At 40.1% G+C, this 22,813-nt stretch overlaps 2 protein-coding genes across 5 annotated transcripts in view; both read right to left on the bottom strand.

The window, feature by feature from the left end:
- Positions 1-36: 36 nt before the first annotated feature.
- LOC118773161 (ras-related protein Rab-3A-like) lies at positions 37-17,286 on the bottom strand. Its single transcript, XM_036521959.1, has 5 exons — positions 17,211-17,286; positions 6,920-7,147; positions 4,392-4,510; positions 3,409-3,533; positions 37-3,025 (listed from the first exon to the last, which is right to left on the bottom strand). The coding sequence occupies exons 2-5, from the start codon at positions 7,145-7,147 to the stop codon at positions 2,835-2,837; spliced, it is 663 nt and encodes a 220-aa protein (XP_036377852.1). The 5' UTR covers positions 17,211-17,286; the 3' UTR covers positions 37-2,834.
- A 2,041-nt stretch (positions 17,287-19,327) lies between these two features.
- LOC118772890 (cAMP-specific 3',5'-cyclic phosphodiesterase 4D-like) overlaps positions 19,328-22,813 on the bottom strand; it is a 105,595-nt gene continuing 102,109 nt past the window's right edge. For all 4 annotated transcript variants that reach the window (XM_036521543.1, XM_036521544.1, XM_036521545.1 and 1 more), the window contains one exon: positions 19,328-22,662. In XM_036521543.1, the coding sequence (XP_036377436.1) occupies positions 22,147-22,662 (516 nt within the window). In that variant the 3' untranslated portion in view covers positions 19,328-22,146. The remainder of the gene's footprint in view (positions 22,663-22,813) is intronic.

Raw genomic sequence — 22,813 nt, 5'->3', positions numbered from 1 at the left:
GTTTATTTTCCACATTTTCTTCTTTTTTTTGCAAGCCTGGAGTTATTACAACACAATTAACTCATAAATAAATGACTAAAACCTATTTACAATTCTTATTTACAGCAAGGAAGACAGTATAGCAGAGGAGAAGGGCAGAAATAGACTCTTCAGTGATATCAGTGTCCTGGAGAAAGATCTAGATTGACAGGGGAGGAGAGGATACTACTGGTCATTAGGCATGTTATCAGCAACACATAACTTTGGGTAAAGCAGAAACACATTAAGAATTTATTCAGAAATTATTATTAATCACACTATTAGTTCATTCCTCAGAATCACACTGCCATGCTAATTTTCCTATAAAATTACTTTTCCTTGTGAAACGCAAGATATAATTTCAGTCAAAAAAAAGGTCCAATTAAAGTTTGTGCCAGACTAGAGAATCCTTGCTATTTCATCCTTGCCCACTGTCTTGGCCCACAGCAGGTAATGGCAGGCCAACACAGTATATACACTAGGAATTAGTATCCATATTCAACAAACCTATTCCTTAATGCAGCTAAGAGTTTGAGAAGTCCCACCTTTGGTGCAAGGTCCAATATCGAGGCATGACACTTTGTAAGACTACTTGAAAAAAGCTGATTAAACAAAATAATTGTTAGCTGTTAACATTTGTAACAAATGTCACAAATCCCAGCCATGATCAACATTATTAGTAAGCCACTGTAACACTGTGACCAACAACTGCTCTCATCTGTTTTGCTTTGTAGTTTTCAAATTCAATACTGTTGTGCATGTTCCTGTTGTAGATTCAATCAAGATTGGCACATGTGGTTTCACTACACTCAACATCCAGATGGAAGCAACTCTGAAAACAATCTAAGGAACAAGACTGAGTGACGAATGGAACAGCAATTTGTTTGGGTTAAGCTACATCATAAGCACATCTTTCTAATTAGGAAAATTACATATATCTGTATTGGAAACATTGGTTTACACATCACATTGCTCTTGAAGGTCTGTAAACAATAATACCACCCTGTTGTGTGTGCGTGCATGTGTGTGTGTGTGTGTGTGTGTGTGTGTGCACAGAGTGACCAACAGATAAAACAGTCTTTGTCACTAGCCAGCTTCTCAACTAGTAGTTTTTTGGTCATAAAGCAGTATTGAAGGAAACAGGTGATGTTTTTCCTTCACAAGAGCAATGGGAACACCTCTCTGACAACCCTTTGCTCTCTGCACAATAATAATGTCTGCATAATATCCCAGGACAAGAGATGGCAGTAACACTACACCAACTGTCTCCCGTGAGAAGGAATCCTGTGCTTTAATGGCCCCCAAAATGGTACAATGGATTGCTATCTCAGGGACATATGCATCCACAAACACACTTCGGTAAAGCCCTGATAGCAGATAGCACTTTTACCACATACTCCTATGGATCACCTCATGCACTGTAAACGTCTCAAACATGTTTTGAGAGCCTCCTCTTAATCAGCATGCATTGAGAGTTTGCAGGCGAGGACAGCTTGGAATGCTAATTTAAAGTACTTGAACAAACAAAAGATAATTACACTCAAGCAATAATACAAGCAATGAACACTAAGTTTATTTATGCATATTGATTGATGTTGTATGCAGTTCCCTGAAGTCATTCCTGTTAGTGTCTCATTGCTAATACAATTGCCTTATCTGATGCTCTACTTCTGAGAAAATTGAGCAGTGCCACTCTTACTTAAAATGATTCAGATTTAACTGAAAAAAAAAACAACCGACTAAGTTGGCCTGACTTCAGCAATGACAGTGCAGATCCTGCTGTAAATCTCTGAGCCAGTGCAGAGTATCTGAATGTGTCTGCGCATATCTGAATATGTTTATAATACTGATGACCCGGTGGTGGTGCTAGAATCTGCAGCAGTGAATGTGAGGCAGTGTTCTGTGTTCTGACACAGGGCAAGCTAGTGAAGTTTCCATCTATAACAAACTTCATGATGCACCTCCACAGCAAGACAAACAGAAACATGATCAATTTTGGGTAGGGCGGCTGACCATGTGACAAAAAACAAGTCACTTTAAAAACTAATGCAGACACATCTAAGACATAGGCCTCCCATTTTGTATAGATATTTTATATTCATCTAGATTTTTTAAAATGCATTTTCAAAAAGTGTCTATCTATAGATATCATATACTGCACATTCTTTATATACACATTTAAAAACAAAAATAGGGAAATATTTATCTACCTGGAATTACTGTGATTAAAGATCATATTTTTCCACAGAATATACCAAAGCAATTCTAAAAGGATGAAAACCTTTCAGCACTGCACAAACAATGAAGGCGATCAATTGAATATATGACAGATACAGGCATATTGGGGATTGCAGAAGAGACAAGCATGGAAAGAGGTACATTGGCAAGTAATAAATATATGTAGGTGTGTTTACATTTCACACAGAGGGAGTACTCCCACACACATCCTGTATTACAGTGTTTTCTGGGATTTGCTGAAAACTCAACTAATAACTATGATGTCTGTCCCAATTTCTTGCCGGATATTTAAAAAATAGATTCAGAATGTTGTTTCCATTTTCAGAAGTATTACACTGAATAGAAGCTAGGCTATAAAATTATAGGTGGGCCCTGATGAAAACGCATTAAAATATCTTCAGCTTTAAGACCACAGTGCGGGGGGAGGGAGGGGAATAAGAGGACACCAGACTTCTGTATAATAGGGGGAGCTTAGTTTACTTGCTCCATACAAACATAACGAGTGTTGGTGGCAGGGAGCAAGGCAGTGAGAGTGAGGGAAAGGTGGAGGTGAGGAAGGGCGCGGGGGGGGGGGACCTTTAGCAAGCACAGTCTTGATGAGGGGGCGCTGGCTGCTCAGTGAGCTGTGGCCCTTGTTTGGCCCCCGTGACGGCCGGATCAGCAGCATCCAGGCTCTCCGACATCTTCTCACAGATAATGTCCACCAGACGCTCAAAGGTCTGCTTCACGTTGATGTTGTCCTTGGCACTGGCCTCGAAGAACTCAAAGCCTGTTGCAAACACCATGACAAACAGGACACAACACGTTACTTTCACAGCGTACCTCTGTGCGCTTGTTGTCACTGTCGACACGACCAGCCAGTTGAATGTAGTTTTTCATGAATGTTAACTGCATATTCATACCTTCAGTGCCCAATGTTACAATGTATCCTTCAGCAGGTGCTGCTCACAGTGGAAATGTGTGTCACCCAGGGGAGAATTTCTATCACACTCACTCAGACAGTGAAGGAAGCTTGGAGTTGTGACTGGGAGAAATCTTGACCATGATTTTTTGCAAAGGTAATCTTGTACCAAAACTTCAGCAGCACCGGCTAACTAATCCAGGTAGTACTTCTCCTAACTTACCCAGGTGGAGTGCTTCTGTCAAACTCACCCAGGTGTTCAGACAGCTGTCTGCCCCTCTCTGCTGCAACCACCCTCTCATCCTCCATGTCACATTTGTTCCCCACCAACAGCACCTGTGCGTTGTCCCAGGAATATGTTTTGATCTGGGTGGACCTGCAGAAAATACGCAAGAGCCCCAGTGGTAAGAGAAGGCACTGAATCGAGAAGACACACTCTTTCACTCTTACACCTTACCAACAGCAGCACCCATGGATTGCATGGTTAAGGGGATGTGGCACTCAACTGCACAGGTTACCTGCCACTAATGTTAACATTAACAATATTGGTCTATCTACTGTTGTTGCTTTGTATACAGGCATGCTGAGCTGTTACTGCTACAGTGAAAGTGACATACAGTACAAGTCAAAGGCTTGGACACACCTGATTAAGATAATGGGAAACATGCATTCAAAGAAATTTTGATCTAAAGCCTTATAATTAAATTTTTGCTTCTTAGGAAAATGTAAATAGTGAAGTTGATACCTATATACTAAGTTGATGTTGATGACGGGCTGGACTGAGGTTAGCCAAGCTAGTCTGGCAAGTTGCACAATGCATAAATGTAAGGTGAGCCTATATTTACAATGGGATAACAATTTTGCTTTTGCATTTTGCATTTATGTTTCACACTGGTGAAGTTTGTCCTTTTGGAACCCTTAGGAATGAGCCAGCACATAAGGCCTGCTGTGTCCTGTTTCTCCAAGACCAATAGCATGAAGGCACTACTAAAATATGTTTGTGTGTTTTTATTTTCTGCATAATTACATGTTGCTGTATTTTCAACCACTAAAAGTTACATTTTCTTCCATTACATCTCCAAGAGTTGCTGACATGCCACATAATAGCTTACCAACTCCTTTTGGTGTTCTGTTTTTTAAACCTGTAACGTAGTGATAGATTGTGTCTCTCTTTGGCACTGCAGAAATCGTGGAACAACAACACTACTCTCCTGTTTACAGAGCAGCCACCCACCAGTCCTGCACAGCGCTGAAGGACTCCTCGTTAGTGATGTCATACATGAGGATGAAGCCCATGGCACCCCTGTAGTAAGCTGTGGTGATGGTCCTGTACCGTTCCTGACCAGCGGTGTCCTGAAGACACCAAAAGCACAACAGAATGAAAATTATAAAAGCATACAGTAGTAGACAGATAGGTAGATGGATAGATAATACTTTATTGATCCAAAAAGGAAATGGCCTAATTTAAGTAAGTATGGCTCCATACAAAATCCTGTAATCTAAAAATGTTCTGGTAATACTAATACTATCATCTAAATACATTGCCAATAAATGATTGCGCTTCACTGATTTGGCTTGGCAACATTTGTCTGAGGTGTTGGCAAGCCTATGCTGTTTGGTTGGCTGATTGAGTTACCAGCTAAGCTCTAATGAATGCTCAGGGGGTTAGGTCTTGTCTTCCTGATTCTCAGCACTGCCCTTTCTGAAAGGTGCCTGAAAGAACGATGTCTAATGTTGTTGCAGGAGGTTACAGAGGACGAAGTATTACTGTGACCTGAAAATGTGGAACGGCATCTCCATTCAGGTTTAATTATTTTAATTCACCTGAATAACGCACATTAGGTATGACTGTAAACTAAGAATCAAGGTATACAGGAGCACAGCTGTGTTTGTGGCATGGTTTTGTATGGTGCTTTCCATAATATGTGTTAAAATGAAGGCGGTTTATATTCCCTACAGCAACACACTGAGGTCTGCGCTAAGCTGACTGCAGGATGTGCGCTGTGCAGCGCAGTGGGGGATGGGGAGGTGGAGGGGTGAGTGCGTATCGTGGGGGGAGGGGGACCGTCCAATGGCCTGGCTCGCAGCTTCCTTGCGAGGGCTGTGTCCAGGAAAAGGCTAAGCGAGACATCCCTCCTCCTGACTGCACCCCCCAGCTTGCCAGCTGCTGCCCCGCTGCCACACTGTGCAGGCGTGTGAGTCAGCCGGAGCACACACGCACAAAATCACTGCCCCCCCGTAGCTCTGCTCCAACAATGAAAACCAAAGGGGAGAAACAGAGCGTATGCCCCACACGTAAACTATGTTTGCGTTTTTGATTTGTGCATAATGTGAGAAACGGTCCTGGTGAACGTGGTGGGTGGCATACATTTCTAGGCCAAAATCCAGAGTGTGCATTTTCTATGCACTGAGGGCTCTTGAGCACGCATTGCTTTCAGCTATTTGTGTGTGATGACATCACCTTGCCTTTGCAGAGAACTCACACTGCATGCATTAGGGCAGTGCAAAAGAGCCCTAATGCAGCCCTTCTCTGGGTCCTGCTCCCAGGCTACACTCACTTCCCTCTCCTTCACAATTCCCTTTCAGGGCTGATGACAGCTTTAATTCTACCTGACGTTGGGTCCAGTAAAAAACAGGAAAATGTAGGGAACAATATAAAGAGACACCTGGGTACAGGGTCATAGTGCTACAGCATTGTTATGGGCATTTTATACAAAGCACCTTCATTCACACACTACCTGTGTGCACCTTAAAAAAAACAATTCATATATAGGCTTCATCTGAAATGCAGCAGACATGAGAAACAAGTCAGACTAGACTGAGGTACCAAAGAGATATTCACATGAGCATAATCAGAAAAAACAATTTGGTCATGTATATTATCTTTGGGGTAGCTAAGGGTCCTCATATAGCTGAGGGTCCTTTAAGCCGTTTCCACAACAGATACTGATTTGGAGCTCATGTAGTAGTGACCTGAATCTGTCAGTCTAGTTACTTTTTACATTCATACTCCTTTGACAAAACAGAGATTTAACTCCAGTGGCAGTGAAAACTAGCCAGTGATACAGATATACTTGAAAGGATGTAGAACGGGGGCACATAGCTTTGATGTGCTGGTTTTGACAGCTTGGTGTTTCTTTTTCTTTTATTATGTTGTCTCTCTGTTTTTGGTTATAATTCCTAGAATGTCCTGTGGATAATAATTACAGTTCAAAGTATATTCAATGCCAGCAATGTACTTAGCTTAAAAAAGCACTGTAGTTGAAGCACCTCTAGTTAGCTATCTACCTCACCGTGCTATTAGCCATTCAAACAAGCTTAATGGTTCCAGACAGAGGTGGCAATCTGCAGTACACAGGCTATTGTTCTTACAGATGTCTTCATCAAATGTATATTTTTCACCAGTAATGTAGTAAGAATGAACTAATTAGCTACCTAGCCAGTGAAGATACATTTATACAACGTATAACACATCATTTATACAAAGTATAACACGTCATTTTAAAATGACATGTGTTATACGTCCAACAATATTTTTCATTTGATTATGTAACATCAAAATCTTTACTTGGGTAGAACCCTTCAAGGGATTTGGTATGCTTACTGTAATAAGCAGTGATCTCACCATGGGAGTCAAACCATATGAAGACTATACAGAAGAACACCTATCTGAACATCTATCTGAGGCTTAGTTCTGTGTAAGAGCTTCTTTACAGTGTAAGAAACGGCAGCTGGATGATCTTTGAAAAGAGGGTCTCTCACCCAGATCTGCAGCTTGATCCTTTTGTCATTCCTGTAGATGGTCTTCACCTTGAAGTCGATGCCTACGGTGCTGACGAAAGCAGGTGTGAAGGAGTCATCGGCGTAGCGGAACAGGAAACTGGTCTTCCCCACACTGCTGTTGCCAATGATCAGGATCTTGAACATGTAGTCAAAGTTCTGGTCAGAAGACTCCTTCTGTCCATAGCGTGCATCTGTAGCTGAAGCCATCTAAGAGAGTAACAGGAGAGAGAAGTTTCAGTCTCTCTCTACAAATGAACTGACCTAGAATACAGAATAGGAGACAACAGATCTCAACCTGCTCTCAAAGGGGGGCATGTGGATTTAGGTTTTGTTATAACACATATTTTAATTAAATTCTCTTTGAAAAATACACAAAACACCTCAGTTCTGTCTGAACTTGCTGCTTGAAGAGACTTACAACCTTACAACCTCTCCTGGTGAGATTCCTGTGTTGACAAATACTCTACACACCCAGGCTCTGGGGTTCTTGCCACTCTGTGGGGTACTACTGTGCTGTATAAGAGCCTTCAATCAAAACTGTGGAATATGTGGATTCTGAGGATGTTTCTTGCTGAAATTAATTTAAATGAACCTTTAATGAAATAAAAGCTTATCCTAATACTATCTGCAATATTACAGATGATTGATAGAAATAAGGTATAATACAAGGCATATGATAAGAGATGACCGCAGGTTCCACGAGTGAGAGTCAATAAGCCACACTGCCAACGCCCTGGGCACAAGTGATTTAACACCTTGAGCAGCCAAACTCAGCTCCCATAAACTGAATAAAAAAGGCTATCGATCAAAAGAGCAATTCATCAGTGCATATTGAGCTTGGGTATTAACGGGATGGAGCTTTACCACATCAATTCACCAGAAGCACGCATGAGCGATTGCTTCAAATCCTCTTTCATCATTTTCCTCAAACAGCTCAGGTTTTCTTACTCTTCCCTAACACAACAGATCACTTGAGAATAAATCATTATTTACATCAGTGATTTCCACAAAGAGGAGTTTATATCTCTTTGATGGGTACTAGAGCCTTTAACACACGGCCATAGCTCACATTATTATTCTTTCACTCAAGCTGTGCTCAGTGCTTTGACATAAACCTGCATAAACCTTATAATGAGTCATTCATTTGTCAATAAAATTTGACAAAGGCTGTAAGATCATTTTTGGGATAAGCATTTTTTGAATGCAATATGTCAAAATAGTATACAGACAAATATTTGAACACATTCCCATAAGAGGTCTCAGCTCTTCCTCAGACAGAAAAACACAAGTTTTGAGTACCGATGAGTCTTCTTCAGTCGTATGTCAGAAGTTTTTTACAGCGTTGGTACACTACTTTACACTGAACTCAGCAATACATTGACACATTGGCACCATCTTTGGCATTGACGGGATTAGATCTGTTTCTCTACAAAATGGAACTGCTTCAAAAGAACACTGCTTCTGTAAACTGAGATTGCACAGATTCAGTCCTGTGAAACATCTCTGTGATGTCCTTTCCTTCATTATTATTTATCTGTGGTGTTATCTACCAAACCAATGAGGACAATAACAGCAATGTGAAGTAAAAAAAAAAAAAAAACCTAAGCCCTCATACATTTTTCAAGATTTCAAAGGACTCTCTGTAGTTCCAGTGATCTGTGACCCCTCTGGCCACAGTGAAATATTGCAGCCTTACTTATCATACATCCCAATACAACATTTTTGAATGTTCACATATGGATTTTTAAAATATGCAATAATACAAGCCTTCACTGTTTGAACACAGGTTGGTGGTAGGAGGATCCAGTGACCAAGGTAACATTTTGTAAACTTTTTACAATTGACATGAAGTCATATGCCAATATGTACAGAAATCTGAGAGGCTCATGCCAAACGTCATACGAATTTGACACTGAATGACCAACTCCCTCAGTCGGGCCACTGTCTAGAGTAACAGAGCAGCATCAGTGGAGATAACACTGTGGTTGCTCACAATGCACAATGACTTTGGGACATTATGACCTGGAGTCCATAAGGCCTAGAATCTGATCTAAACATGGAAGCAGCCCTCTTATTTTGAGCATTGAAACACTAGAGTGTCCAGTGATAGGAGTGAACAGGATATTCAAGCTAAAGTAAGCAGCCTCAAATCAATTGACACGAGAACAGAAAGAACACACTTATATCTCTGCAATGCAAACAATGACACTATCCATCACTCATTCTGGATGCAGCCCTGGGCTGTCCTACCAGGATAAAGACCTGGCCAATGTTCTCAATGACATAAGCAGGTTCCTTGGTCTAAGACGAGTAAAACCACTACAGGATGACTGATTCACTTATACATGCAACTAAACCGCTCTCCTGCATCTATCAGTTACAATTTAGTTGTACTTACACAACTGCACAGTAATGCTAATCCGATAGAGATGACCTTTTTTATTACCTTCACAGAACATTTCAGCAAAAGCATCTTGTGGTCTAATGTATAATGTGGTGCATGCTTGTCCCATCTTTACTCAAACCATGCTCAACTGAGTCATGATTCACAGCAATGCTTCATGACTATTGTTAACCTGGGCAAGTTAGCCAGTAGCAAACACAAGCTAAAATATCCCTCCTATCAATTTTTTTGTGAATTAGCAATGAACGATAGTGAAAAAGAAGGAAAACATGTTAAAATACTCAGTCATTTCAGTCAAAAGAATAATTGGGGAAACCAAACTTTACTGTATATCTAAATAATCATAGAAACAACAGTATAATACCCGGTCTTGTTCTGTGATCTATGACTCCACCCTTCAAGTTGCCTCCCTGGAGGAAATGCATCAATACCCAGCATGCCTGACCCACAGCAGGCTAAAATCAGAGAGCAGAGAGCTGCTACCCCCCTGTCAGGTGACAGAAGGTGGAGATTGGGCTGGAGGAGGGACCTACAAGCACACCAAGCATGGTTTGTTTCGCTACTACCTGATTATGAAGCACCACATAATCCACCGTAAAATCACAACACTTGGCTTTAGGTGGCTGGAAACAGAGCTAATCAGCTGCTGACAGAATGGACTTTTACTGGTGCAACCTAGTGAGATCAGTGCCTGAGTGCAATTAGGCGCATTCTAAGTTCAAAAAGGTCATGCACATACTACCTGGCCAAATTTTACAGCAGAATAAATTACAGAATTACAGATTAATTGTTATCATAGAAAGGAAGAACAGTGAAAGTCACAGTTTACATAAATGTCCCAGGAAAATTAAAAAAAAAAAAAAGACAAATAAATTTGGAACAGCCTTTGACGAGAGAGAGGGCTTTACTGTGCAAAGAAGGCATCATGAAGTGAAGAAATCAGGACATAGTGGCTTGGGTTCATTCAGTGTGTTTCAATCACTAAGGTTTCTCCTGAGCAGTGAGGTGGCTGTAATTATGGCCAATGACCTACTATGGAGTGACAAAATATCACACACATCTAGACACTATGAACATTAAACCTGCCAACTTTGAACCCTATAACGCAATGTTGTGAGAAGCTGATGCTGCGAAAATATGCGTGTTGTTCCCATAATAGCTATGGCTGGGTGTGACCAGGGACCTCAAGCCATGACAGCCTGTTTGTGTTTAGTGCATATGCTGTCCAATCTGTCTTGAAAAACATTACAAATGACAGGCCAGCTGTGTTAATGAGATCAAGGTGAAGCAGTATGGTTCTTCCAGCATCTGAAATAACCTGTGAATATCTGGTTCATTCAGATCCATTGGTGACTGTACTCAACACCATGCCTCGTATTATATATCCTCTAACCTAAATATGAATTCATGTATCGAGACAGTCTTCTTTAATCAATCAATCTTTAATATGTGAAAAACAGGATTGAAGAAGAATGTGCAAAAGAGGAATTGCAGCAACTACAGTTGATAAGAGGGAACTGCAGCAATATGTCTTTACTGGCAGCATAAATAAATGTCAGAAATGAACCAAAGGGAAAAGAAATATGGAAATTAACTTCAGCGTAACAGATGGTGTGTGTATCTTTTAAACTATCTTGCCACACTGCCACATGCTGAAGGTGTGTCTAAACAGACATTGTGCAACATTTCTTGAAAGACCCCTAGAAAGAGCGAGGGAATTGATGGAAAGACTATGCTTCTGCTCCTAGTCATGATGACTCATGGGCTGCCATGTCTCCTCCGACTGTAGGGTTTGTGGTGCAGCTTGAATCAGCCCGCCTCCTTACTGTCTTACTCTCCATTTCACACTCCTATACCAGGGTAACAACGTAAGGTGAAAATCCTTATCTGTTTCAACCCTCTAAAACTAAGTTCCACCTTTATATTTTAAATTCAACCTGTTTGTAATTGTCATATTCACATTTTCATTGAAAAGTTGATGATTTTCTGAATTGTGCAGAGATAGCCTCTGTTGTGTATTGATACAAGAATACTCTTATATCAGCACTCATTCTCTCAATGAAATTTTACTTTTGTCTCTCCCACTGGCAAACAAAACCTGACAGGTTTCAGATAAGAAAATACTACACAAGCCTAGCTGCACTCAAACAACAAAGTGTGGTGCATGACAACAGTGTGGGTTTTTTATGGGTGGGTTTATGAAATACATGAATTCGCTATGCAGCTACCTCTGCCTGACTATCCTTCATTGGCAAGACCAGTCCTACCATCAGCCAGTCTTATTTTAGTCTGTGATGATCCCAAAGGGACTGCTCTCTCTGCCTCTCCCCATACCCTACCAAGACAGGCAGACACCATGCTCACATATATTCTTTATTACCTCATCAAACAGAGATTTCCACCAGGAGTTCTGCATTAAACACTGCACAGCTATTTTAAGGGGGCTACAATACTTTATGCATTGTTTAGTGCATTTAGTATGTACAGAGCAGGATTATTTAATTGAAATATTGAAATACAAAAGATCAGCACATTCAAATAAAAATGTCAATGCCCATGCTAGTAAACATGCAAGGGATAAAAGGGATAATAAAACTCTGGTTTCAACTGGGGGTGGTAGTGTGTAATAGTGGGTAGGGAACTATGCTTTCAATAACAACACAACACCACACTGGGCATAGAGTAAATATGTGTATGTGGATAAGAATGTCAGTTAAATGGAAAATAATGTAATATAATGTAATAACAAGATTGACCACAGATTGGAGACTACAGTGGAGCCCCGTCATCTTATTCCTAGGGAAAATACTTAACCTGAACCTAAATCCACTGCAGTATATGTAAAATGAAAAATGTGCAAGTTGTCCAGGACATGGGCTTGGAAGTAGCAGGGAGGAAAGAAAAAAAACACTCACTCAAGGTTCAGAAGCACTCAGTGGTTAGATTTAACAGTGACATGCACTTTCCTCTATTTGCCATTTGCCCTCCTATGGTGCATCGCGCAATGTGTGAAACATAGCTGTTGGCTGTGCAAATGCATCAGAGAATTGCATGTGTCACACTTAAGTGTGTTAGGAAAATCCTAGTACCTTTTACCAGTCTTCAGCACAATAATATATAACAATAACCATAATGGGTAATAATAATCCAATAATAATGCACACCATGTATAACTACATTACCTTGGTGAATAATGTTCACTAACAACCATTACCTTGGTATGTTAATTTGAATGTTGTGTATGCTTAGTGTAGAAGAAAGGTGAATTCATAGTCAACTTGAAAAAAGGAATAACAAGGCAATGTTCATGCTGCTTGCTAACAAGGAGGAACAAAATATCAAAATGAATAAAACTGGACGTCGCCCTGTCTTCTCCTACTGACATCCACACCACATTCATTTTTTTTACATCTATCTAAATAATGAAAGGACAATATTTATTCATGGTTTTTGCCTTGATTGCCCACTACGATATATCAATTATCTTCACAATGAAACTATCAGTACGGTGGCTTCTTAGCCGGCTTTGTTGTTTTCGCTGTCCATGTGCTCATGTTTACTGTTTTCCCCTGTGTTCCAGCCCTGCCCTGTTCTCCGCCCTGTCTCTGCCCACCTGTGCCTGATCACCTGCCTGCCTGCACACCTGCATCTCATCCCCTCATCTGACTCGCCCTATATATTCCCTGTTTGTTGCCTGCTCTTTTGCTAGCTCGTCTCAGTCCTCCTGTTTCGCTACCAGCCGTTCTTTGTTCTTTTTTGCCTGCCCGTTTTTGTGACCCTGCTTGTTCCTCTCGACCTTGATTTTTTTGTACCTGTTTTCTGGTAGTTGTTTGCTGTGTTTTCCCTGGTTTTTTGACTTTGCCTGTTCTGACCTCGTTTTCGGACACTGTTTTGGATTCAAATAAACTCACCTTGTTCATCGTGCCTTCCTGTCTGTGCCTGAGTCCCTGCCTGAGCCCCCTGACAGAAATGAAATCTGAAAGAAAGTTCTGTAACATTCTATTACATCTTTCAAAAATCTAAGCAGTCAGATGTACCTAAAGCTTGCGAAGTTGAAAACTATGTGACATTTTATCCACCAACAGAAGTATGCATGTATGACTAAAGCTGCTCCAATCCCAGCAGCCAACAATGCCAGTATTCTTTGTATTTTAAGAAGACAAAGAATGTAGAAATTTAGCTTTTTTGGAAATTGTTTGGTTTTAAAATATGGGTCCAATGATGAATTTAAAAGATCATATCAGAGTCCTGATTTACATAGTTTTTGTCAATTTATGTCATTCTCTGAATATTTTAACTTTAGCTTGTGCAATGTATTTATATAGACAAATCGAAATGTATATCATCTTTGTTGATATTGACACAAACCTTAAGGATTAACAAAATCAGTTACTCCCTATTCTTCAGTGGTTGCCTGAGAAAAAAAAAAGCAAATAGGAAGATATGAAAGAGAAGCTAGCTAGTCCTGAAGTTTATTTAATATTGAGCAGGCTGAAACAGCAATTGTGATTACACACAGAACCAGAACTCTGAGTCTTTAAATCAGATCATTTATGTGGTTATTCTTTTTTTTGAAAAGTAAAGAAGAGAGGGACACACATGAAGTTGTTACGAGACTGTTATAATGCACATCTGATGTGATACACAACAACACACTGGGAAATATATACTTGTTTATTCTACATCAGCTGAGCCCACGTTTTGTATGAAAATTCACCACACATCACAGACCAGGTTAATTTACCAAATGCATACAGCCAATCAGAAGCCAAAAGTCAAAGTAGAATATGCTCTTGAGTGAAAACACACCACATTTTACATGCCCTGCCTTCTTCATGACGGACAAGACATGGGTCTCTTATCCAATAAAACATGTATTATCACTGTTTTCATTTGTTATGAAGTGACAACAAGCTTCTCATTTTAATATAATTTTAATCTCTAATTAAAAATAAGGAACAATGCTGCAGCAATAAAAAGAATCCTTCTGGTTTGTATGATGGATTATTGAAGCATGATTGGAATGGAACAGGTCATTTTTCAGAGTCAGGATCTCAGGAATCTCTGAATCAGGCATCTAGAGTTATGGCACCAGGTAAAGAAAAAGAACTGTCAACATATTGGGTATCAAGAAACCTGAGCCTTCATTATCCTCTTCATTACAATGAGACCCTGGCTGTGTGTGTACAGGCAATATAATGTCAGGGCATTGCCAGACACCTTAGATTGCCTCAGTGCTATCTTGTGAGTGACTGCACATAACTGTAGCTTCTTATTCTATGGGTAAATTCTGCTGAGATGACCCATAGACACAATATATAAACATGCTGAATAAAACCATGAAAAATGTTAGGTATTCGTTCTCAGAATTACGCTTTCACGGTTTATCTTACCATGACACCAATGGTATAGATACCTTACAGCCGTGTTTCCCAACCCTGCTCCTGGAGGCACACTGTCCTGCATATCTTCTATGTATCCTTCCTGCTTGACTAAATCAGGTGTGTTCAGCTAATCAAAAGTGCCACTGATGAGTTCAGTCAGGTAGGTAGAGCAGGGATAGATAGAAGATATGCAGGACGGTGTGCCTTCAGGAGCAGGGTTGGGAAACGCTGCCTTACAGTACATATTGCAGATTATGAGGCACTGCTTATTCCTCCAAACATGTATACATAGAAATATAGAAGTATAAACATAGAAAAGTTTCTAAAGTTTACATTTCTTCATGCACATTCCATTCATTCCACATGCACGAGATGCCTTCTTGGATAACAATGACAGATTACAGAGTATTATAATATCACAGGTCTATGTGACACATGCGACGTATTTTACAACCCCATTTATACATGATTTTATGAGAAAGAGATAATTCTGAATTAAGCAATAAGCATTTGTGTTTGGTGTAAGCTTCCCTAACTAAACCTCAGCTCCACCCCAACTGCCAGATAGTGCTGACTAACTTTGCCTTGTATAATATGTTATTGTATTTTATTAGAGGTGTTTGAAGTTTCGAAGCCAGTATGAGTTGTCCTCGAATTTCACAAAAAAGATGCTTAAAAAATAACAAGAGCTTATCAGAGTTGATTACACTTGATTACAGAGCAACAAAGTATCTTAGGGGAAATGTTAAGGTTGGTCTTATACTGCCATACCTAAATAATAAATGTACCTAGCATTAATATTTATACTGAGGTAACCAATCTTGTGTGTTATACATATCATGTTGTGTCAGATAAATTTGCTTCATTAATGTTGCTGTGTAAAATATGTATTCATTTAAATGTACAACATTCAGCATTCAGCAGAATAGAAATATGAGCTGTTAGTCAAAATGGGTGGGGCATATCTGCAAAATCTGCAAGGTAATGCTATCTTGCAAATGAGTGGATTCATTTGTACCAGAACATCCTGACAAGAATACCGCAGCCAACAGTTTTTTCTCCGTATCATATTTCTTCATTTCTGCTGAAGATGAACATCACAGAGCCAAATAAGCTACAGCTTCAGGGGACAGATTCCCCCAGTGCTTTTTCTGAAGCAAGAATACCTTCTGGAGGCTTGTCACTGCCTCAGTGAAGCACAGCAATTAAGGATGTGGGGGCTGTTTTAGGTTTCCTAAGACGGAGAAAAAACTCTGCAGTAAGGCTGGCTTGAGGATTGAGCCTCTTTGCAAGTCTATGGATATTGCAGTCCATCTAGACAGGAGAGCACTATTAAACCATTAAACATTGAAGAGACTCTGTCACTTTCTTTCCTGAGAGTGAGCTTCTGCTTCCCTTTATTTTTAATGCTGTTATGTTCCATATCATGTGCTTGGTGTACAGTGCTTTGCAGGACATTGCAAAGCCTCTGTGTATATGAAGAACTATAGCCTGCGGTGCATTTGGTTGAACATGAAGTTGTAGCCTTATGAAAACCAGGTATTCTAGTCTTATTCTGCTTAAAATGCTATGCTATAATTCACAATATACAGTACCTAAAACTGTACAAAACGCACACAAGATGTCAGATGACATGATGAAGATACCGTGAGACTGTTCCAAAATCCCTTCGCGACCGTGGTCACTCAAGACTGATAGATCTGAAAGACATACAGCTCTGGCCCACGCTGGAACTTCCAGATTGCACACTTAATCAACGTCCTCCAATATTAAAAATGAAAACACGAAAATATGCTCTTAAAATAAGCCTACTCGGAAAACGAAACGTCCATGACTGCGCACCGTTCGTTAGAGCTGCCCACCATCCTAGCGAATCTGTAACTAAGTGGTCAACAGAATATTTACAATGGCATCGTGTACCTCCATTTAAAACATATTCACAGTATTTAGGGTATATATTGTCTTTCCCTTCACAGCGACTGCCATTTATTCGGTGACCTGTGGCAAATGGCTACAATAAATTTAATTCACCGCCTCGCCCCACTACAAGCCACACTAATGTTTTCCAACATTATATTTCTGCTCACAATTTCTAAAACCCTTTTCATTGCCCTCTGAATTGAATAACTGAAATTTCGAGATGTCGCTACAGGAACGCGACGTATAATGGATGTTCCTTTCGGCTACCCATTCAGGTGTCAACGCAATGAAGACGCGCGTTCCAAAGGCTATAACCAAATGCACTGTGAATACAATGTAGCAATATATCAGCCCCAATGAAAATATGGCTTTTCTTGCTAGTATCTCCAGTTATTACTGTTCCTCTCTAAAGCATCCTGTGTCAATTGAAGGTTATTCCTTCCTCACTGAATTGAACAAATGCCCTCGGACATCACAGCACTGAAATTAACAGCGAAGCACTCATTTTCTCCAACGGTAGATAACAGTCAAATGTGCGAATTGAAAATAGTCATCCTCTTACCGTTTAATGTAAATTCTATTGTAGTTTCAATTGCACCAATGCAGCACTTCGTCTTGCACCTGCAGAAGCACGAACGTCACTTGATTGACAGTCGCCGACTACTAGAGGCGGGCTCCAGAGACAGCAGGGGGTTGATTGATACCTCAGAGAACTAATCGGGACTAAGATCTCACCCGAGCCTTAAAATATTCAGGACGCGTTAATCCCGGCGCCATTCATTATTAATTCCACCATCTGAGTCTCTGTATCATTTATGAGGAAAATTGTCTTTAAATATATGCAAAAGACTGATCACCATATGTTTTACTGTAGCATTGTTTCTGGCAAAATGTGATGAGGCGATGTTCACCTCTATTGCTCTTGTAAGGTTTTACCCGAATACAGATGAATAAACGGATAAACAGAAGCAAGTGGCTGAATGTGAAAGATTGTCGTGGCGCTTAGTTATGTTATTATTATAATTATTGATACGTTAAAATATCAAGACTTTTTACGTTGTTATGATGATGATGACGACGATTATTACTACAAATGCCCTGCTACTAAAAATAAGAACATGAAGAATAATTAGTAGAAGGACCCACCCACTCAACAGCGGCAGCTACTCCTTAAGTAATCATTCGCTTATGTCTCACTAAACTTTAGTAAATACATGTGAGTGGCCAGCATACTGTCGGGGAAATGCAATGACCGTTGACAACCGGAGCATAATTTCATGCGTAACTATTCTCCCTATCTTTACTGCTTTTCTCTGCAATTAACAATAACACAGTATTTATCTTTACACCCTCCAAATACGTTACCCATGGGATGTGTATTCATGTGGATGCATGAACAAAAATAAACCATGCTGTTTCTCAAGGTACCTAACACATTGCAATGGAAACGATGTTCGCAGCCATGGACTATTTACATTTTTCTTGGACAATATAAATGTAAATGTTTAAGTCTCTTGTCTCACTGTGCAGTTCGTTGGTTTAATCCCATTTCCAGTGCATATCAGTACAGAGGTTGGCTTCAATGACATCTGAAGTAGGGCCTTTGTGACAATCTTGATTGCAAAAACATGCTACAACAAAGCTGATTGATTTGATTGATACAGGTTACTTCAGACATTGTCCTTACAATAGCCGTTACTACAGTACCCTTAAATAGTCTTGCTTAGTTAAGTGAATGTAATCATTGATTAACTATGAGAAGAAGAGATGCAAAAATACAAACCCATATTCATTTTGTATGAACCCCTCTGCTACAGATAGCAGGTTCATCAAAGGCGATGGCTCTCTCTGTAGCAATGTAATACAGAAAAGTTCAGTTGACACTATCATCAAGTGGCTGAAATTCAATTGAACAACTCACTTCTTCACATTTGATTTAAAGGGAAATGTGTAAAGGACAAAGGGGACAGAGTTCATAAACCAAAATCTTCATCCAGATTTGGAAATGCACTTTGAGCTATTGTCCTATTTGAGGCCTTGTTCCCCTGCCAAAACCATATCTGCAAGGTCCCCAGGGTGACAGATCTTAATGTGTCCTCAAGTAAACAGTGGTGATGACATGTGTGATCTATATGATGCACACACATATGCATGAGATGCTATGAAATATGGTTCTGGGCACTTTTTGAAGATCCAATGGACAGTAATTACATGAAACAAAGAAAAAAAAAGTTGTTACAAGCCACAAGGAAAGGATTGTTAGTTTGACCTTACCATTTTGCCCTTCTTCCCTTAAATGTATATATTTGCTTATAAAAACCTACAAAAACCCAAGTCTGTGCTTTGTCTGAATATTAAGTACATTTCACAAAAACCAAAAGAACAAAGGATTTCTGGTCACATGAGCATGGCACTTTTTGACTGCTTTCAATGATGCTGAATCAAGAATTAAACTGACATAAATGGATGATGTCTGCCTCAGTGGTAGATGTGAAATTTCTAAAAAATACAAATGAGTGACCAGAATACACAAAAAAATGGAAGTTTTGTTATTTTTTCTGACTGAAATTGAGGATCATATTAAACATTTAAAACAAATCACAAACCAAATACACACTGTCTAAACACTTGCCATTGTGCCTTAAAAAACATCCAGAATTCAAAGAGCATGACCCTTCATTCCTTTAATGACAGAGAAGACAAGTACACAATTGTCAGATAAAACGGGAACTACAAATCAGTAGCAAATGTTGTTTGGATTGTCAAGACTGCAGTAAAAGTCAGACCAGAACAGAGACGCAGCAACACCAAAACTAAACATCACATAGGACAGATTCCTATATTATTTATTAGTATTTTTTCTCTAGTACAACCTGAATTGTGGAGTCTTTTGGCTTTTTCAATGGTAAACAAAATAGAACAAATCAAAGAAACATGTTGGAGTGGTTAAAATATGTTCCGCTTTTCTTGGAAGGTACATTTGAATTCTTAGGCTCCAAGACATGAAAATTAAAGTCTTTGTACAGTACTTCATTGCTGACAGATACGCACAAAGAATAAATAGCAAACTTAACACAATGTAAAAGAAGAAAAAAATCATCTAAAAATGAAATGAATGGTACATAATGGTATGGCACTGTCCCAAAGCTGAGTGAATGAGAGACAAGCCAACTCTTGGCTGGAGCCCTGGCTGTCTGCACTTACACATTGTATGGCACTGTGGATCCTGTAGTTGGTACCCTTTATAGGGTCAAGTTTCTCTTCATTGAAATTTAAGGCTCTGAAATTTCAGATGTTTGAATATTCATTACAGAACAGCTGACTGGACGGACTACTGTCGTACAAGTATACCAGTGTACTTACATTTTCCTACATTTTAGGAAAAAATCATTTCCCCTTTATAGTTTTGACTGTAAAAATGTACAAAACATTCATAATGTAATGCTTACTTACAGACGCTTAAATCCTATTTATACTGTTGTGGTCCTGTTCTATCTATGATGGAAATGGAAACAACACAGCAGCTTCAATGACAACAACACTAAAGATGATGCATACTGAATATAAAACTAAAAATGTAGTGCTAATAGCTGTATCTGAGGATGTTAATACACCAAATTACACTCCATAAAGTGCTTTTGATTAAGCCTCTAATTTCATGTCAATCCTAGTCGCCATAAGGTAATGTCTGTACATCTTCATTGATCTTTATTATTTGCCCTAACACCCCTGTATCACGGTTGATTTCATTATTGATAAGTAATCTTTAGTTCACAGTGATTAAGTTTAATGTAGAGTCTCCTGCACTTGGTGTGTATGTGTGTATGTGTGCATGTGTGCGTGTGTGTGCATGCGTGTTTGTGTGTGCATGTATTGGTGAAATCGAAGGGAGTAAATAGGGATACGCTAACAAGAATGCAACCATCAATGGAAATTAGCCTGTGGCAAATGGAAATTACAGTACACTTTGTGTCATGCTTGCTTGGCACCTCCATTGTCATTGGCTATGTCCCTGTGAAGAGCAGGACACCAATCAATATCATAAAGGAAAAAAAAAAGGTCTGACACAGAGGTTGCCCTGTAGTCCTATGTACCCAATTATTCTGTACAAAACAGACTTAATCATTATTAAGTAACACAGCAGGTTACTCTGGTCACAACAGCATCCCTCAGTCAGTTGCCCTGTATGTGAACATGGTTTGGCTCAAGCCCTTTGAAGCTGTATGGTTTTTGTGACAAAGTTTGTAAAGTGCTATAGTGGAGGCAGCCTGATAACATGCTGACAAAGGTCAAGAACACACAAACATGTGTGGACAAGAATCATTAGAGTACAATGAAAACAAAATCAAATCAAATTAAAAATCTGACAACAAAATGAGACAGTGTCACATAAAAGTAATACAAAATGAGTGTAAGTGGTGTTTGTAAATTTAAAGTTACTTGTTTTGGGTACCCCTCAACACGGACCACAGCAGACCACAGATTTTTGGGGAAATATTATGAATGTCATAATATTTCAGCTATACAGTCCCATTCAAAGAACATTAAATACTGGCACCCAAATCATGTTCATTTCCACTTTTAATTGCTTTAGTTCCCAAACTATGGGTGAAGTTAAAAAAATGGTACAGTAGGGGGCGCCAGACACACAGAAATGATCAGTCTCAAGCACATTTTCAAGACCATTCTTTAGGCAAACTCACAGAGCCTTGTAAAAAGTGGTCTGACAGACCCAACACCCAAAAGAGACGGTCTAGCTATGGGGGTACCCAAGATGTCCTTGCTACATTAAAACATTATTTTCTTCATACCCTGAGGTTAAATGTCATGGTTTTCTAATCAGGTACATATTTGGTGAAACTGTAGCCACAGTTTACTGATCACGCTCTAAAATATTTTAAGAGACTAAACAAAGAAACAAAAAAATAATGAACATATCAATTAATGTTTTTAAGTCAATTTTTTTTTTCAATTAACTGTTTTGGTACAAAAATCCCAGGACCCTGTAATGTTAAAATATTTCATCCTCTTCTTTTCTTCTGCAAACATCATATAGAGTCATTCAAAGGAAGACCTTTTGAGTAGAATTCCTTGCTCTGTCAGTAGACCTTAGTATGGCTGATTTGCCTGCAGTTACATTCAGAAACTGCGCAATCTCACAGCCAAATACAGCAGTCTGTGTCTAAGACACTTACTGAAAAACAACATGTAAGGAGGGGTGAAAAGGCGCATCTGGCGAAAATAGAACAACTGAAGTATTAATTCTTGTTCCACAAGATTGAAAAAAAAAAACAACAACTGTGGGCTATCTTCAGAGGCATCTCCAGTGTAAGGCGACAGTTGTCTGAGTAACAGTTACAGACTTGCTGGAAGCACACCCTCACTCTCTGCCCTCTGCCACTGTGCTGCTCTGTGCTACCGCTCAGCCCATCACACGCTGGGAGGAAGTGGAGAAACATAAACTCAGAAATCGGACAAAAAAGTGCTGGAGCCCTCCGTTACGTGCTGAGCCGTAAAAATGACACGCTATTCCCTTCTTGGTCAAATTCTCTGTCCGCATCCTCCCCCTCTGGGGTACTGTCTACCTCAGAGGACAACGTCCTGTGGCGGGGGCTCCTCACCGCCATGGCCGCCAGGCTCAGGGCGTGTCCTGGGTGGGGGGATGTGGGCCGGGTTTTGCTTTCTGCGGATGTTCTGGAGGACTCCCCCACTGCGGCCCCCAGCTGCTCCTCCTCAGGAGGGCTCTCAGTGTCTGATTCTCCCTCCTCCTCCAAGGTCAGCTCAAACTGGAACTTGTCTCCTCCCGAAGCGCTGCTCCCCCCACCCCCTCCAATGCCCCCCGCGCTGCCCTCCTTGTCCCGGTCCTCAGGGGTTGGGGAGGGGCTGTGGGGGATCATGCTCTGGTACCATTCCCGGTTGTCCTCCAGCGTGTCCAGGATTTCCTGGGCATCCGGGTGAACCAGATCTGCCCAGGTCTCCCACAGTGGGTGGACGATGTAGTCAATGAATCCAACCTTGTGGTGGAGGAAAAGAAACATTACATGTCTAGGCACAAATTATATCCTACAGTCTTTTTCCCCAATGCTATGCTCCCAATGCCAGGCTATTCCATCCGTTTCAACCCAACAGAATTCCTCGGGTGACGTACAGAGGACACACTGCCAA

The sequence above is a fragment of the Megalops cyprinoides genome, chromosome 2 (assembly GCF_013368585.1).
Source record: "Megalops cyprinoides isolate fMegCyp1 chromosome 2, fMegCyp1.pri, whole genome shotgun sequence".
NCBI classification, from domain to species: Eukaryota; Metazoa; Chordata; class Actinopteri; order Elopiformes; family Megalopidae; genus Megalops; species Megalops cyprinoides.
This window is presented reverse-complemented; position numbering and strand designations above follow the sequence as displayed.